We start from the raw sequence: 19,094 nt of genomic DNA on the forward strand, positions 1-19,094 counted from the left end.
AACATCTGAACACATAGCTTCAACTAGTTACAGGAAATCAGATATACCTTCAGGCATAAATGACTTGGTTTCTGAAGCACATCCTATAAATGAACCTACACAAGAAAATGAAAGATCAACTGCTGGAATCTTCCAATATCAATCACGAGCAAATCTGAAACAGTTTTTTGCTGAACATCCATTTCAGCCACTTGATGATCTGCCATTTGATGCTCGGTTGTATGAGAGGAAAATTATGAATGACCCAGTCCCAAGAAAATGGCTAACATATAACAAAGAAAATAAGTGCTTATATTGTTCATACTGCTTGGCCTTTGAGTCTCCCAACACTTGTAATCCATCAACCTTTGTATGTAGCTTTAGTGACTACCATATTAGCCAGAGTTTGGCTTTGCACGAATCAACAACAACACATGTCAGAAATGTTCAGCAATTTATCAGTGTGGTTAATGATGGCACCTTAGATAATTTTTTTGCATCTTCACTAATTAAAAAGGAAGAAGAAGTGTTGAAGCAGAGGAGTATTGTCATGAGGATTATAGACATCATAAAGATGTTAGGCAAGCAAGCACTTCCTTTTCGAGGTCACAGAAATGAATCGGCCTACACTCTGGATAATGTGGTTCTGAATCGTGGCAATTTTTTAGCTACAGTGCAGTTGATGGCAAAATATGACCCCATTATGGCAGCTCGTGTTTCTGCAGTACAAAACAAGTCTATACAAAGAATCAAATGATTAGAACAACAAGGAAAGGCTCAAAGTAAAAGTCGTGGTGGACTTGTTACATATACCAGTAAAACAACTATTAACATGTTAATCCAAATTATGAAGAATATGATACAAGAAAGAATTAGTCATGAAGTTTCTCAAGCAAAATATTATTCTATTCAAGTTGATTCAACACAAGATAATTCATCCATCAATCAGTTTAGCATTATTATTTGGTATGTGCTTAAAGGTGTTATCTGTGAGCAACTACTTTCAGTTGTGCCAAGTAATGATGGTACAGGAGAGGGACTTCTTGATCTATTGACTGAAACATTACAGCATCTTAAAATTGATCCCAAAAAATGTTTATCTGATAGTACAGATGGAGCAAAGTAAAAGTAATTTTACAAAGTAAAATTACTGATGTGGCTGATCAACATGTTCATACATGGTGCTATGCCCATTCTTGAATTTAGTGATAACTGAAACAACAAAATGTTGCATGTCTGCAGTTTCTTTTTTCAATTTGCTCCAGAAATTAGCAACTTTTGTGCAAACGTCATACAAGAGAATGGCTGTATGGATAGAAGATGTTGGAAAACATCTAGGACAAGAAAAAATGAAATGATTAAAGCTAACTGGTGAGACATGATGGTTAGGAAAATCCAATGCAGCAACAGCTATATTTGGACATTTTTATGATGCCGCTGTCAGTACTTTTGTAAATCTATTGACATGCTTATCAATGATACAAGATTCAGGCAAGTTTTATGCAAAAACAAAACAAGAAGCAAATATTTTACTTTAAAGTCTTGTAAAGTTTTAAACAATATTGACAGCATTTACTTACTTGTATATATTTGAAACTACAGCCCCGTTATCAAGTTATTTACAGACAAGTGGTTTAGGTATGTTTACTGCATGGAGTTTAGTGGATTCAGCTACAACAAAGTTGAAGGAACAGACAAGAACATTTGATAACGTTCACAGCAAGGCATTAGAATTTGTAAATAAATGTAATGACAAGATTTCACAGTTGAATATGGATGAAAATCAAACATTGCAAATTGACTCTTTGGAAACAGCATTGCCAGTTAAGAAGCAGAGGAAGAAGAAAAGAATGGCAGATGAGCTTATAGATGATGAAGGAAATTCTTCAGATTCTCTAGCTGATTTTTGAATAAATGTGTTCAACCTAATAATGGACCGCATTGTCCAGTCACTAGATTCACGCTTTGTACAACACAAAAAGTTGTATAAAGATTTATCCTGCTTGGACCTAGTTTAAAACTATTGCAGAGAAGGGTCTTGAAGATGAAGCATTGGAAGGTGTTATTAAGCTGTCTCCACAAATCAACAAAAATCAAGTAATATTGGAATTGTTTTCTTTTGCTTCGAACTTTGATGTATTAAAGCTATTGCTTAATGATGGTGAGAATATGGATTCCAGTTGCAACAAGTGTAAAATTTGTAGCATTGCCCATCGTGTGTACTACAAATTCTGGCATCCAACAGACTTTAGTCCAAGGAATATGATAACCTTTATAAACTTTATAAAGTCATCTGCACACTATCAGTTACTCAAGTCCAAAGTGAGAGGACATATTCAAAGCTAAAGATCATAAAGACAAGGCTAAGAAATTCACTGTCTGAGGAGAACTTGGAATCATACATGTTGCTATCCATTGAAAATGAACTGTTAGATGAATTGGATGCAGAAGCAATTATTGACAGATTTGCACAATCATCTAGTGAATTCAAACGATTGCTCTTAATATAGTGGACTGCATGAAATACGCTTTTCAACTTTTTTTTTTTTTTTTATGAAACCCCCAAACACGAGAGGTATTAGAACCTATAGTACTTAGTACCATGCTTGGGTTGGAGGTTGAGGAGGCGAGAGAAGATATTTGTTGAGAGCGTTGACATTTGTTGACATATTATGACACCATACAGAGGTGTCATAATAATATTATGAACAGTTATACAGGGTGATTCACTACCAGTGCGACAAACTTGCAGGAGGTGTAGGGGGCACAAAGACGGATTGGAATCACATAGCATTGCAGGGTCCAAAATGCCTTCGTCATGGGTAGAGGACGTTGAACGGGAGGTCGCGTGAACAGCAATCCCGCTGGAAGTTAGCATTTGCGAACCATTTCTGTTGAAGAAACCAAGTAGCAAAAGTCCTCCGGAGTGGATAATCCGCAGGCTCCAATGATTGGACGCGTTGCAGATGGTATGAACTCATTTGGTTTGCTGACATTATCCTCCGTACAGTGGATTGGGAAATACCCAATCGTTGGCCTATCGCTCGAGTACTCGTACTCGGATTGCCTTCTGCAAGACATAGGATATTCTCCTCATTGTCTGGCGTCCTCATCATTCGCTCTCGATTCATGGTACCTCTCGTGAAACAACCAGTCACACGTAACCTTCTGTGCACACATGTGAAAATCGTATGATGAGGAGCATGCCTGTGCGGGAAACGTTCCTGGTACACGCGCAGAGTGGCATGCCCATTACAGTCCGCAGCTCCATACGCGAGGTGCATGGGGATCGCTGTTCATGTGACCTCCCGTTCAACGTCCTCTACCGCATGATGAAGGCATTTTGGACCCTGCAATGCTATGTGATTCCGATTCGTCTTTGTGCCCCCTACACCTCCTGCAGGTTTGTCGCACTGGTCGTGAATCACCCTGTATATAACATAAAATTCAGTTTGGAACTCTAACTTTTCCCATTATGTTAAGTTTGAAGTTTTTGGTTTCTAATCCAGTGCATCATTAAACCAAAAACATAACTGTAGTAATTAGCCAATCTCAGGCAAAGGGAGTAGACTTTTTTCTGTGAGTTTTTCCATGTTATGCAGTTTGAAATTAATAAGATTTGAGTAAAGAAAGCAAAATCCTGTAAATGGAACTCATATGCCAACAAATAATATTGTGGATAAAATATTCATTTTAAAATATCCAGAGGAGCCTATGGTGGCTCCTCTGACTCAAAATCCTTTACAATGAAAAAGTATTTATCAACATCAATATGATAAGTTTTTTTTTTTTTTTTATGGAAACCCCAAACACAAGAGGTATTAGAACCTAGAGTACTTAGTACCATGCTTAGTTTGGAGGTTGAGAAGACGAAAGAAGATATTTGTTGAAATTAGACTCTTGAACTTCTGTAGACTGTAATTTTCAGGAAATATGTATGAAGGAAAGTTGTTCCAGAAAACGGAAGTTGAATTAATAAACGATGAAGATGAAAAGTTGGTTCTGTGAGTTTGGAATTGGACAGTAAATGGATGTTGGCTGGTGGTGGCATGTGTTCGGACTGTTTTGAAAGAGAGAGCAGGAATTATAGAAGCCAATTCAGAAGAACAGTGCCGATGGAAGTATCCGTAGAAAAGGCATGCAGCAGAAACAGTACGTTTATGAGACAGAGAGTGGAGAGACTCTGTTAGAGATGAGTCATTAATTAATCTAACTGCCCTCTTCTGAATGGAATTTAGGAGCCTGAGAGAGGTTTTGGGGGCACAGCCCCAGACGTGGGAACAATATTCCATGGTAGGGCGGATTGCGATTTGTATAGAGTGAATGGCTGTTTGGAAGAAAAGTAACGGCGAGAGCGAAAGAGAAAACCAAGTTTTTTAGATGTAGAGGAAGCAATATTTGTAATGTGCTTGTGCCAAGAGAGATTAGAAGTCAGGGTATTCCCCAAAAGAGATACATCAACTTGCCTAGAAATCAGGGTGTCAACAAAGGAGCAGAAGGATCGGAGGTTCACGAAAGGTGCACAGGAGCAGAAGAATCCTTTTTGCGAGATAATAAGACAAGAAGGATTTAAATCAGTTAAGTTGTCTTTGCCCCACTGGAAAATTACCTGGAGATCGGCATTTAAGGAATTGGTAGAAGATATTCGAGAAGTTGAAGCTGACTGAGCAGGGCAAGGTTTCTCAAAATGGAAAGTGGAATGCAATGTGCAATCATCAGCAAAACTATGGATACAATTTCCAGTCAATGGAAGAAGGTCATTAATGTATAAGGGGAAAAGAGTGGGGGGAAAGAATTGAACCTGCCTGGGGGACACCAGCATTAGTCGAGAAGTTAGAACTGGATAACCAATTACAAAAAACTGTTGGCAAACCATAAGATGGAAGCTTGTTTAGAAGACCTTTATACTCCCTCCTATTGTGTATGGGCAAAATTGCAGACACTTTCAATTTTAACCCTAACTCATGACTATTTTTGAACACTGTGCTGTACTTTTAAGGAAGTCTGCAGATCACATACTCTTATGACAATGTCACATTTAATGCCCTTAAAAGATGACATCTACTCTAAAATGTCATCAACTTTTGGGATTGATTATAGTGTGGAAAATAAGCTGCCTTATTGTAAAATTCATTGAATCACCATTAAATGAAGCAAGTATACTTCCACATCATATACTGTGTGCCTGGCATATTCAATAAAAAAAAATTCATAAAACCTTCATTTGGCATACTCAAATACTAAAAGCTGAATGTTCCAAAATTGCAGAATACAGATCATGAGCTATGTCCATCGGATAATCAAAACAGTGAAATTATGTATTTAAGAAGAATTTGCAGCCATGTTAGTTGCAAAGCAAGTGAACAAATGAAAAAAAAAAAAAAAAAAATGCCCATTCTGGAGTGGATACTTTCAAAAATTACACTTCTTTGGATGAAACAACAAAATATGTGTACAATATTATTATTTATATTCAATTTAAAATAAATCATTCATTTCACAGTTTAATCAAGTTTCAATTGGATATATCAAAATTTTTTTTGTAGTTTTATATATATATATTTTTTTTAGTTCAGAAATTTTGTTTCAGAAGAGTTGAAAGCAAGGAATGATCCTTATCAGTGATTTTTTTTTTTTTTTTTGGAGTTTATATTTCTTGAAACAAAAAACTGAAAACAAAACAAAACACAGTGCTTAAAGTTTGACTTAACTGGGAAGAGGGAGAGGTGGGGTGTTATACCTGACTGTATCAAGTTTTTTTGGGGTATTTTAACTTTACTGAGATGTAAGCTGAAAATACCTACTTGCATGAGATAAGAAGAATAAGAAATTTGATTTTTGACAAAACAGTGGATATTCTTGCTTTAGTTTTTGGTTTCTAATCCAACCAAAAGCTCATTACATTAAACCATTATTTTATTTTTAAATGCAGGGTGGGCCATATATCAGTTTCCTAAGAAGAGATGCAATTAGGTTGAACTAGAATACTGGAAGCTGTTTCAACATTTCGCTTAAATGTCATTAAATTTAATGAAGAGGCTTACGTCAATATTTTCACACTGATCAAACTGATCGGTTGTGGCTCACTGAATTGAAAAGCAGTCAGCGAATTGTAATAGTCACAGGCAATTTCCACAGATGTTAAGTTTAAATATCATAAATAACCTTATATAAATGTGATATTAATAAAGGCATGAAATTGACTTCAAGATTTAAAAATGTGAAAATTATTTCTTGGTAAACTGACATATGGCTCACCCTGCACTTTCATAAATTAGAAATTTTAATAAAATAATAGTAAGAACTGTACAACTAGGAAAGAAATAACGATACCATTACCAAATTTTTTTCAAGTAACTCTTGGAATTTTCTTGTAAACCAATGGTTCAGAAATGTCGATCTAAGCTAAGCAATAAAGGAAGTACAAAAAACATCTGGAAAGGTAATGTAAGAAAAGTCTGTCTAAAGATTAAAAGTGGGACAACAAAGAGAACAGTATTACATAAACATGATTTAAAAATAGAATGTGGAAGGGATATAACAGTAACAGAACACTTCATTTAGTTACAAGGAAGTTCACTAATGAAGAAAAATTGATATGTCTGTATGAGACATGGAGAGAGCATATTCCTTGCCCACCTACTATAAAAACAATATTTATACGAGGACTGGTATGAAAGTAACGTCTCCTAATTTTATGCTTTCAAATGTGGTGCTGTAGACCATTTTGCATTTCATAAGTGGTCACTAGAGAGCTCTAGTTTCACCACACTGAGTGGCGCTGTGATTGGCCTCTTGAGTGCAGCACACAGATAGTTCAAAATAGTGGATATTACAGATATACGTATCAAGTAAAGAGTGGTGATTGAATTTCTTACCAAGGAAGAAGTGACGCTTATTAAAATCCATACACGTCTCAAAAATGTTTATGGTGGCAATACTGTATATGTGAGTAACAGTTAGACGTTGGGAAGACACTTAAGAGTGGAGAAAGTGACAGTGTATAGTGTGTTTGTGTCTAACGGCACCAAGGGTTTCCCCCAACCCATCTCCGTGTTGCTTTCATTGTGGGTGTAACAGTTCACTATAAAGGCCAGAGATTTAAAAATGTATGGATCTTGAGATGTGTAATGTTGTGTACCATTGTTCTTCTGGCCATTTAGCCGCTAGACCCCTGTTGGGGCCCAACGCTGTCCATATTATGCCTCGTGGAGGCAGACCAGGTACACCAGTATTTAGATATTTACTCTGTCAGGTCCTGCCACCTAATTTCCTGAGATTTCAGTGGCTAGGACCTATTTGTAAAAAAAAAAAAAAAAAAGGATGAGACACTGTTAGGGTTGAGAGGCTGAGAGAGTTTACACATTAATTTGGATGCTTTAAATTTTGGTTGTGTAGGACATTCGCTGTTGACTTAGACAGAGTAAGGGGAAGACTGAAGACTGGGGAGTGAAAGTCAAGAGTAGGAGGTCGATAGGGAAGGTGACCCCCTGGGAAGATAAGTGGAGCAGGCCTATGCCCCACCAGGAGGAGGAAGAAAATAGGGGGAGAAGACAGAGAGTTTGTTCCCTCCCCCAGGTGGTGGAAAGAAAGTACCATGCAAGGGAGCATTGGTATTGGATTGCCAGTGGGCACCTTGGCAGGATAGCTGCAAGAGGAAGTCATATCAGGTAGTCCAGATTCTTCTAGTCCAATCCAGTGGGTCATATCAGGTAGTCCAATCCAGTGTAAGTCCAATCTGATGTCTCTGTTTATTGGTTTGATGGTCATGTTTCATGGTTTCAGTTCAGTGTCATGTTGAAGACAGGGGCCCACTCCTTTGAGAGTCCTTGTTCTGTTAAGTTTGTTGGAGTCCACTGACAGTTCCAGTTTGCACATTGATGTTAAGTGGTCGAGTTTGCAGTTAGTGAGTGCTGGTATGAGGGTCCAGGGACTGGCAATCAGGTGGAATGCTGCAGTTGTCTTGTCCAGTTCTGTTCATGAGTCATGGGCCAGAATCTTCCAGAAGTTTTGAGTTTGGAATCCTTGGGCTTGCTGCACCATGGTTATCTGTTCCTGATATTGTCTTTGTAGGGTACTGTTGTCACACAGCTATGCAATTCCGTCGCCATTTAGTGTTGGGGTGTCGGCCAGAGTCGGCAGATCACTAGTTGTTATGGAGGTGGCAGGGATCTTTGTCATGAAAAGAGGTCCTGAGCAAATTCGGTGAATGCCCTGTAAAGTGACACTGTTGACAAGCTCTGAAGCAGCAAGCCAGTAACGTCAGTGATAACACACAACAAAAGCCAGATGGACGTGCTGATCAAAAAGGACTGCCACATCACAACACGCGAATTGTGCGATGCAGTAGGTACAGGGAAACCTGCTGTGATAGCCATCATAAAGGAACGAGGCTACAAGGTTTCCACCAGGTGGGTCCCAAAAATGGTGACAATGAGCATAAAGAAGTCCGGAAAGTCATCTGTACAGAACATCTCCAGCACTACGAGAGTGGAGAGATTTTTCTTTCATGTATGGTCACAAGTAACGAAACCTGGGTCCACTATTATGACCCTGAAATGAAGAGGCAGTCAATGGAATGGCAGCATAAAAATTCACTGCATGAGAGGAAGTTCAAAAGACAGCCTTCTGTCAGTAAAATTATGGCAACGGTGTTCTGGGACAAAGATGAGGTCCTGCTTGTGGACTTCTTGGAGCGTGTCACCACAATCAACTCAGATTGATATGTGGAAACATTGAAAAAGCCGCATCCATAGATTTTGGCCTGACAAAACCTTAATGAGGTTCTTCTTCTTCTCCATCACAATGCACAACCCCACACCAGTCTGCCCATGATGGAGGACATTGCAAAACTGGGGTACATTGTTCTTCCTCACCCCTCTCATAGCCAGGGTCTTGCAACTTCTGACTATTACCTCTTTGGCCCACTGAAGGATGCACTCTGTGGAATGCATTTTGTGGATGACGGCCAACTCGAGCACAGTGTTCACGAAGCCCTCCAGAGCAAGAGTAAGGACTTTTACAGGACTGGAATAGAGCATCTGACTCAGAGATGGTGGAAGTGCACAGAAAATGATGGTGACTTTCTGGAAAAATAACAGCATGTTTATTAACGGTTGAAGATTAATTGATGTAAAAGGCATAGGAATTAAATTTTCTGAGGGAAAAAAAAGGAGGCATTACTTTCGTATCGCTCCTCGTATCTTTACTTTATAGAGATGACTCCATCTTTTGCATGCAATCTTGTTCCAATTTATGAATTTATGTGGAATTGTTATATCTGACATACAAAGCAAACAATAAGGCAAAGCCCATAAAAAACATAAAATATATGAACCATATTATTTACCTTATTTTTAAAAACAGCAGTAGTTTATAAGAAATGTTTACAAGTATAACTTCAATGAACAAGGAAACTTTAGGACAAGGAAACGGCATTTCTAGGATGAATCACACTTAAAACAGAATTCCCATTATGTCTGAGCCAATAGTAATATAATTATTCTAATGGAACACAAGGTGATTTAATGCATCACTGGTTTAAAACAATATTTCCCAACTGTATAAGACAAAATTTCTTTTGAACACAGCTAAAGTAGCTACTTTAACTTTTTTTAAGTTTCCTAGTAATAAATTAACTTTTTGTGTCAAGATACAGAGTAGTGCATAAGGCTGGAAATATTATTTAATAACTAGTTGTATCTGGCGTAACATATGGCATCTTTCTGATTGTGGTGTAAATAGTTTAATCTAGATCCTTCAGTCTTCACCATCTTGTTAAGCACTGATATAATTCTACGGCAGTCACCTGTGGGATATATGCATATGTCTCTATTTGCAGGTGGTTCCCCGTCTTCTCCAACAAAAATTGCTGCAACCTCTGTTTAGGATGTAGGTGCATTATATTATCTCTTATCTAAGTCCGGGTCTTCTGTAAATGCCATGCACACATTCATTGTTGGATTGGCCTGGGTTATTTGATTCATTTTTTATATGACTCAGCAAATGGGTTAACTTGTCGCAGCATCTTGTCCAATTGTTGCATTACTTCGGCCATACACCCTTGGTTTGATTGTTTTTCATACCGTTATGTTGTTGCTTCAGCAGAATCAAAAATATAAATTGTCCATATCCTGGCTTATTTGCCTCATTTGGCTATAGCGGTGAAACCAAATGGTAAATCTGGCCGTGTATTCTAAAACAGTATGGACCATTTCCAGGCGGTTATTTAGTTTTTTTTTTTTTTTTTTTTTTAGGAGCATTAGCAACTACGGCCATATTGCTCCGGGATATGCGGTGGTCATTCCCTGACCTCTCCGCATCCTCCGTATTTGGTGGTGACGGGCTCGAACCCCGGTCTAATCAAGAAGCGTGTGCTACGCACTGCTGCTCCTTCCCACCTGGCTACGGAGGCGCCTTCCAGGCGGTGACTTAATCTCTGCACCCATTGATGTGAATGCCATTGCTGAGTTGTACTCTCGTATATGTTCTCTGTAGTTATTTGCTCCACGTGTATCCCCTATAAGCAACTCTTATAATAGAGTAGGTGTCTCAGACAGTGGGGAGCCGACCGGGCTAGCCGAGTGGGTAAAGTACCTGCCCGGCAACCCAAAGGTCGCGGGTTCGATTCCCGCCTCGGGCTTGGATCAAAGTACTGCAAAAAAACCTTGGGAGGTGCAATATGGCCACAGAAGCCGATGCGCCAACAACTACCAAATCAAATCAAATCAAATCAGACAGTGGGTCAAATGAAACCTTTCCATCATGACAGCATTTAGTATATTTATTCGATGTGTTTAACTCATGTCCCCAATATCTTGCTTTGCAATACTCACAGCTGTAACACATTTCCTATGTCATGCTCTTCCACATTAATTACAGCTTGTTGATTATTCTCATCCAGTATATTTGATGAGTCCTACGGCATCTTCTCATTTCCAATCTTGCTTCTCTTTCTTCAATGTTTTCTGTCCATCTTCGTAATTGTAGAGTCTCGTTTCGGTCTCTTAGTCTATTAGATCTCTCCTCTAATGTTTCATTAGCATTTCTTCTACATTTCCTCAAAGTTATTACACACTGTTTGGCCATTTTTACACTTCTTAAAACTTAGAATGGTTTATTAAAATTGAAGACAGATAAAATAAACACACATTGATAGCTTTCAGGCATAGGTCGCCTTTCATCAGTCGAAAAACATTAGTACAAAAATTAATAAAGAATGCCCGGTATAGTGGTCATGCGAGGTTAACCGCGTGAATGGGTGCTGGCAACAATTAATAGTTGGAAAATTTGGGCAGCATACCTAAGCGGTTTATATATATAGATATGTGTACATTTGCTTTCTTTATTAAATTTCAAGTTCTAATATAAAAAAAAAAAAAAAAAAAGGAAAGAAAGAAATTGCTTACTGTTGTATATATTCCACAAAATAGCTAATTAATGTTTATATTAAGTTATATGATATATTAATAGCAATTTAAGAAGCCCTTCTGATTCTTAACTAATGTAATTTTTTTTTTCATAATTCACAGTTCTTCGAGCAGTTATAAGTGAATATGTGCAGAACACAAACTATACTCGCTATGTGTTGGAAGTTATCCAATCCTACAAAAACAATGTAGCAATCCTCCCAAGTGAATATCTTTGGAACTATGACACCTGCAACTGCCCCAAATTAAGAATGGGTCAAGAATACATTGTGATGGGTTACTCTGATTCTTACAGCCAAACAGAAAGTCGCTTAATGATCAACAGAACAAGTTATGTCCGAAGGTATAACCAGAAAAGGTCACAGAATCTCATGAGGATGAAAAGGAGTTATAATAAAATCTGTGAATCATTCTCTTAACAATCGAGTCATGTCACAAATATAAAGCAATATCAAGGCAAAGTATATGTCATAGAATGTCCATCTACTATAAAATTCATATAAATCTGAAATAAAGTATTAATATTTTCTTGGGTATTTATAACAGCAGCAGTTGTTAAGAAACATTTTCCTTTAACCATTTTCAAAATGTGCCTCCAGCCTTGCAGGATAAAGATAAGAGCACAATATATCTAGAGTAAATCAGTTAATCAGATTTTCCCATAGATTCAAAATTATAAACTGGTGTTGCATCTTAACAACTGATTAGAAACACTTTGTGGACAAAATGTTTCTAATCAGCTGTTAATTCCAAAGCCTAAAAAGGATGATTATATAAATATCAAAAGTACTGCTAAGGCACATTTTGAATGTCATGGTCCATCTAAAACCTAATCATATTCCATATTTAAATCAAGTAAATCATAAATATATGACTTATATATAATAAATAAAAATATATATATGTGTGTGTGTGTGTGTGTGTGTGTGTGTGTGTGTGTGTGTGTGTGTGTGTGTGTGTGTGTGTGTGTGTGTGTTTTCCACCATGGAAAACATGATTCTTACAGATTTTTGGCCCTGATTTTGAAAATAAACATGATATTTTTCAAAAAACTACAAGTTATAAGAAAAATTCCCATGAAAAAATAAATAATGTTTTGCATAATTGGAGTTTTTGTAAATGAACATGTTTAACATTTCTACTTGTTGCTATATACACAGCTATTCAGTAAAGGATGATCATAAATTTATTTTTTACAACATACCTTTACTGATGACTCATACTTTTAATGGTAATTGGCCTCCACAGCCAAGTGGTCAGTAGCAGGAGTGCAGTAGCACACGCTCTGAGTAGACCGGGGTTCAAGCCCCTGACTGCGAAATATGGTCGATCTGCCAACCCACACTGGACCAGCTTGGCAGATAATGGTCCATTTCCCTCAGTATGAATTGTTGAGGCTTCCATCCTGCAGTGGGTTGATAATGGCTGCACTTTAAATTTTTTTTACCTTTAATGGTCATTTTCAAAGTAGTCCCCATTTGATCAAATGCACTTAGTTCAATGTTTCTGCCATTCTTCAAAAAGGTGTTGGAAGTCATTTTTTGACATGCATTTGAGAATTGCCTCCAATGTCTTTACAACTTCTTCTGACAACTGGAAACATTTTCCTTGCAGCTCCTTCTTTAACTGAAAATAAATAAAAAAATCATAGGGTAGCAGTGGCGTAGCCAGGGGGGAGCAAATGCTCTCCCTATCCTATCCATAAACTATTAAAAAATGACGTTTAAACAAACAATTGGCACCTATTTTATCCCTTTGCACCCCCCACTTCAAAACCTGGCTACACCACTAGGGGGTAGAAGTTTAAAGCTATAGGGCAAATGAAGAATACATTTAACCTTAATGAGGTCTTGCACTGTTGTGATTCCACTTGCATGCAGTTATGGTTGTTTGCAATGAATGTCATCCTGCAAACTGTGCAGATCAGTTCTGTAGTAAAGTCCCATAACAGTCATATGATGTGGCACAAAATGCCAGTACACCATTCCTTGAATGTCAAAAAAAATATGCCTATAACCTTTCCTGCAGCAGCCACAACTTTTGCTTTTTGTCAGTGTTAGCAATGACACAGACTTCCAAACAGAGCTTTGTTTGGAAGTTACTCTCAGGGCCGAAATGATGAAGCCATGTCTCATTTGCCATTATACCCTTGTACATCCTCACCATCTTCGGTAAGCATCCGTTGCAGATCCTGACAAACTTCCATGCAAACTTGCTGTTGCTCAGGTGTGAGTAGTCTTGGAACTCAGCATGTACAAACATGTGTCATACGAAAATGGAATGGAGAATACTATGCATGCTTCCCACTGATATTCTCAATATCTCTGCCAGTTGTGTTACTATTACACAATGATCTTCTCTCAAGATTACAGAAGCACTGTTTATGGTTTCTGTGGTGACAGCAGTAGTTGAAGCTCAGGATAGCTGATTTTTGTGATTGAATCACGGCTCACATCTGGTAAGTATCGGCTTGGCACATCCAGGGTCCTGAGCTGGATATCATCATTCTTCTCTTTCTTGGTGATTCCCTTCTACTTCTCTCTCTCAGGATAACTCGGGAATTTTTTTTTATTTTTTGGCTGGTGAAGCATGAGCCTCAGGCTTCCTTGCACCATATAGCTAATAATAATAATAATATCTTTAAACATTATAAACCACCTGCAAGCTGTGCTATATGGGGGTATAGAGTCACCATAAGCCTCTTTTAACATTTCACATGATTCAGCTAATGTTTCCTTGAGATGGCAACAAAATTTGAGAGCAGCATACTATTCCTCACATCCATTGTTACATAGGCAAAACTAGGGCTCACAATACCAGTCTTAAAACCGGTATTTCAGTATTTTTAATTTATGAAACCGGGATACCAGCATTCCAAAAAAAAAAAAACATTTTTCGTAATAAATTTTGATGACAATTAGGTGCAATAAAGTAAGGAAAAAACAAGTAATTACTTGAATTCACGTTTTAAATCAAACTTTTATTACAATAATAAATATTCTAGCAAAAATTATTAAACATTCTAAATTACCATTCAAAAAAATAAGCATCCACACTACCTGTACGAATAGTGAGTTCTTCAGAAACTCAATAGTTTTATCATTTAAACTGGATCTAATTTTGGTACATATTTAATTAGCAGCAGAAAACGTCCTTTTGGATTCTGTGCTGGTTGGTGCTTTGTACTGAGATAGTTGTAGACGATTTGCAGTTTAACCCCCCCTTTATTCCCTGATTTTCAAAAAATCTTATTTCCTTTTTGACTTTTTTATGGCACTAAATCTGTATTAAAGAAAGAAAGGGACTAATGGTTAAGCTTGGTGAGGAAACCAAATCTAAGTTGTGGGGGGGGAGGTTATTTATTTATTTATTAATTTTTATTTTCCTGTACCTTAGCATTGTCGCCAGTGGCCATTGCTATGATTTTCATACAACAGCTCCCCTCAAGCACTAAGCCCTACAAGCTACCTGACTACATTAAAAAATGAGAATTTCCAGGAGCTGAGGGATATTCCCATCCCCCACTACACAAGTATATATATTATATGTGAGCTGTCAGTTTCTCAAGAGCAATGAAAAATATAAAACAAAAGTCATTTATCATACAAATCTACTTATAATACATAACTGGTGTTCATTTACAACTAATCTATTCATTTTTCTCATTTAATCTGTTAATACATGCTATCATTTCCATAAAATTTCTCTCAATTAATAATCTAAACTCTCTCTACAGCATTCAAACAGGTGCCTCCGTAGCCAGGTGGGAAGGGGCAGCAGTGCGTAGCACATGCTTCTTGATTAGACTGGGGTTCGAGCCCATCACCACCAAATACAGAGGATGCGGAAAGGTCAGAGAATGACCACCGCATATTCCCGGAGCAATATGGCCTTAGTTGCTAATGCTCCTAAAAGCCAAATAACAAACAAACATAACAAACGGCATTCAAACACTAAACTAATTCAATCTTAATCGCCAATATCAATTCTCTTCACAACACCAATCGATAAGTTGCTAACTTAATGCTGACAATTCCATGTAATCTCTCTCTCTGTTAATTTAGCAGTATCAATTTTCTTTACAACATTTTCTTATTTCTTGTGTTTCTTCAATTTCAACCTTAATCTAAAATAATCTCCCACTTTATCTCTAAGTACCATTTCCAAAACAACACAGTTCAGAGGACTTACCTTCCTTCTTTTCATGGTGGGATTCCTTTGTGCAGGTTTAGCATTAGCAAGAGCACATGATGCAAGAAAGCAAGCTTATATAGCATCAGCCAAAAAAAAAAAAAAAAACACACACACCCTCTTCTCATTTCACTCATTCACCCGCTCCAAATGTTTGTCCAGTTCTACCTTGAATCTGTTTGAGCTATCAACTTCTTCAACAACAGATGGAAGTTTGTTCCAGCAATCAACCACCCACTGCCTAAAGGCAAACTTCTGCATATCTATTCTACAACTGTCTTTCCTCAATTTGAATTTATGCCCTCTCAGGCGATTATTCTGAGCAAGAGGAAGAATCCCATCAGCATTGGGCATGCTCAAACCATTCAAGGCTTTATACACCTCAATCAGATCACCTCGCAGGTGCCTAGTCCCCAGACACTGTAATTTGCAAAACTTCAGCCTTTCTTCATAAGAGCAACCCTTTGTTCCATTCACTAATCTTGTTGCCCTTCTCTGTACTCGTTCCAACAGCTCTGCATCCTTCTTAAAATGAGGCCTACAGACCTATATACAGTACTCAACGTGTGGCCTGACCATTGACTTATACAAGGGGATAATTACCTCCTTATCCCTGCTAGAAAAATTCCTATATATCATTGACAAGACACCATGGGTTACTCTTGCAGACCATCTGCATTGCTCAGAAAACTTCATATCTGCCTGCACGATTACCTCCAGGTCTTTTTTCAATCTCTACCTCTGTCAGTGTAGTACCACACAGTTGATATGTTACTCTCGGGGTTACTGCTTCCCATATGCAGTACTTTACATTTGTTAATGTTAAACATCAGTTGCCACCTCTCAGCCCATCTACTCAACTTTTCTAGATCCTGCTGCAGCAGCGTACTGTCATTCATGTCATTAACAACCCTGCCGACTTTCGTATCGTCTGCAAACTTGGACATTAAGCCTGACACACCATCATCAATGAATACAGAAAACAACAATGGACCCAACACTGAACCCTGGTGGACTCGACGAATAACATTAGTCCACGAAGAGCAGAGCCCATTGATTACCACTCTCTGTCTTCTCCCACTCAACCATCCCTTTATCCATAGCAGCAATTTGCCTCCAATGCCACACTGCTTCAATTTGTCCAGCAGTCTTCCATGTGCAACAGTATCAAAAGCCTTTCTAATATCCAAATATATGATACCAAAATTAATCTTTGCATCCAGTTCCTTTGTGACTACATCATAGTATCCAATCAAATTGGTCATACAAGACTTCTCATCAACAAACCCATGCTGTGTCCGAGCTATAACTGAAGTCTTGTCTAGATCATCCTGCAATGCTTCTTTAACCAGTGACTCCATTAATTTCCCTGGAACAGAAATTAAACTAACAGGTCTGTAATTACCTGTGTCTCCCTTTGATCCTCCTTTGTAGATTGGAGTCACATTTGCACATATCCAGTCCATGGGTACCTCCCCTTAGTCCAAGTAAGCTGTCATAATTATGGCTAAGGGTTTGCTTACTTCCTTTGCTGCCTCCTTTAATATAACTGAATAGACTCCATCCACCCCAGGTGCCTTTCTTATGTTTATCTTCAACAATTTCTCCTCCACTTTACTCTCAATTATTACAAGATTATATAGCTTACTGCCAGAGTTTAATACACTTCTGGAATTCCCCTCCCTGAATAACTCCTCATGTGTGATTGTAGATGCAAAATATTCATTTAGTTTGTTAGCTACCTGAGCAGGATCATCAACGGTTGAACCATCGATATCAAGTGGACCAATCTGATTCATCCCCTTCCTTCTAGAGTTTACATAAATAAAGAACTCTTTTCTGTTTTTCTTTATCATCATTGATATCCTTTGGCAAAGATTTCTCGTAATTTGCCTTTGATTGCCTAACCTCCGTTGTGACTTGGTTACAGACCAGCTTATATCTATCATAGGTTTGTTTCGCCTGTTAATTTATATGTACCCCGTGCATTTTTCTTCTCTACCACATGTCTAATTAATTCGTCTGACATCCATTTAGGCCTAAACCTTGAACAACATTTCTTAGTTGGTATGTAAAGCCTAGTAGATTCCAAGATAAATTCTTTAAATGCTTCCCATTTTGAATTTGCTGTTGGTAACATCATCAGTTGGTCCCACCGTATAGAATTTAAATACTGTCTCTGACCACCTTTATGAAAGCAAAAACCCTTCCATTTACCGTTGATGGTAGTTACCTCTTTGAGTAAATCCCACTTCAGAACACTGATCACTGCCACCTAGTGGTTCCTTTATCTACAGATTCTTAATGCATGAAGAATCACTACTGATAATCAGATCAAGAGTATTACTCTCTCTCTATTTGCCTCCCGAACATGCTGCTGTAGAAAACAATCATCCAATAAGTCCACAAAAGCCTTGTTAGTGTGTGAGTGACCAACCCACAAATTCCAGTCAATCTCTGAAAAATTAAAATACCCCATTATAAGACACTCTGATTTACTGGTCCACTCTATTTCTCTGCACAATTACTCATTATACTCATCAGATTCATTAGGCCTTTAATACACACCTACTCTCATTTTTCCTTCCAAGGGTTCAGTGATATCTCTCTTCTTAGTTAAACTCTGCATCTCTGCTGTACAGCTCTTCCAGTACTGTCTTATTTCGAGAACAGTTCTCTGTTCATACTGATGGAAATTATCACAGCAGTAGTAGAAGCCAGGGCACTATCTGACTGGCTTGTTATTCAATTTCCGGATTAATTTCTAGCACAGGAACATGCCCGGTGGAACACTTCACTATATAGCTGGACACTCCCAGAACTGTACCCGAACTGAACCCAGAACTACCACTGAAAGTCTGCAAAACCTTCGAACAACAACCACAAACCCCTCTTTTGGTGTGAGAACCTTATTTATTTCCTTCTCATTTATTTATTTATTGAACTGATTGCAAGTTACAATCGCCCCTAGTACTACTTTTTTATTTGCAAGCTTATGTGCAAACTCCAGAAGGGTTTGCATGCATTTACGTATCTCCCCTATCTAATTTAACCCTGACCCAATTGCGGTGTTATTCTTTAAACTCACTCTTCTTCCTTTGGTGGGAAAACAGAATATGTTTCGCACACAACGAAATGCTTTCATCTTTTACCTGTTCACAATACCTTTGAACTGCTCCATACCGACATCCTTTCCCAAAATGCAATAAGTGTTGCATCCTCAAGTAGCAGTGTAATAGAGGGATTAAACTATTGTTCAGAAGCTTTTAATTTTAACCCTTCCACACCTGTCATACCGTGGTTCACCATATTCCTCAATTGCACTACCATGCCTACTGCCACTAATGGAAATATTTCCATAATGATGTTTTCGTTATTCCTTAAGTGCTTTACTTCCACATACACTATACTTACTAAGAGAAATATATTTGAAACTTACAGTTTCATGATGTTTTCAGGTTTCCATTGCATTTGTACCGTGTATAACAATCCCTT

At 37.9% G+C, this 19,094-nt stretch overlaps 1 protein-coding gene across 1 annotated transcript in view; it reads left to right on the forward strand.

Moving 5' to 3' along the window:
* Window positions 1–11,883, forward strand: part of LOC150083273 (uncharacterized) — a 388,767-nt gene extending 376,884 nt beyond the window's left edge. The window contains exon 11 of the mRNA XM_090377951.1: window positions 11,511–11,883. Within this exon, the coding sequence (XP_090234077.1) occupies window positions 11,511–11,827 (317 nt within the window). The 3' untranslated portion in view covers window positions 11,828–11,883. The remainder of the gene's footprint in view (window positions 1–11,510) is intronic.
* Window positions 11,884–19,094: the final 7,211 nt, after the last annotated feature.

The sequence above is a fragment of the Mastigoproctus giganteus genome, chromosome 7 (genome assembly GCF_048544385.1).
Source record: "Mastigoproctus giganteus isolate SK-2022 chromosome 7, ASM4854438v1, whole genome shotgun sequence".
In the NCBI taxonomy this organism is placed as follows: domain Eukaryota; kingdom Metazoa; phylum Arthropoda; class Arachnida; order Uropygi; family Thelyphonidae; genus Mastigoproctus; species Mastigoproctus giganteus.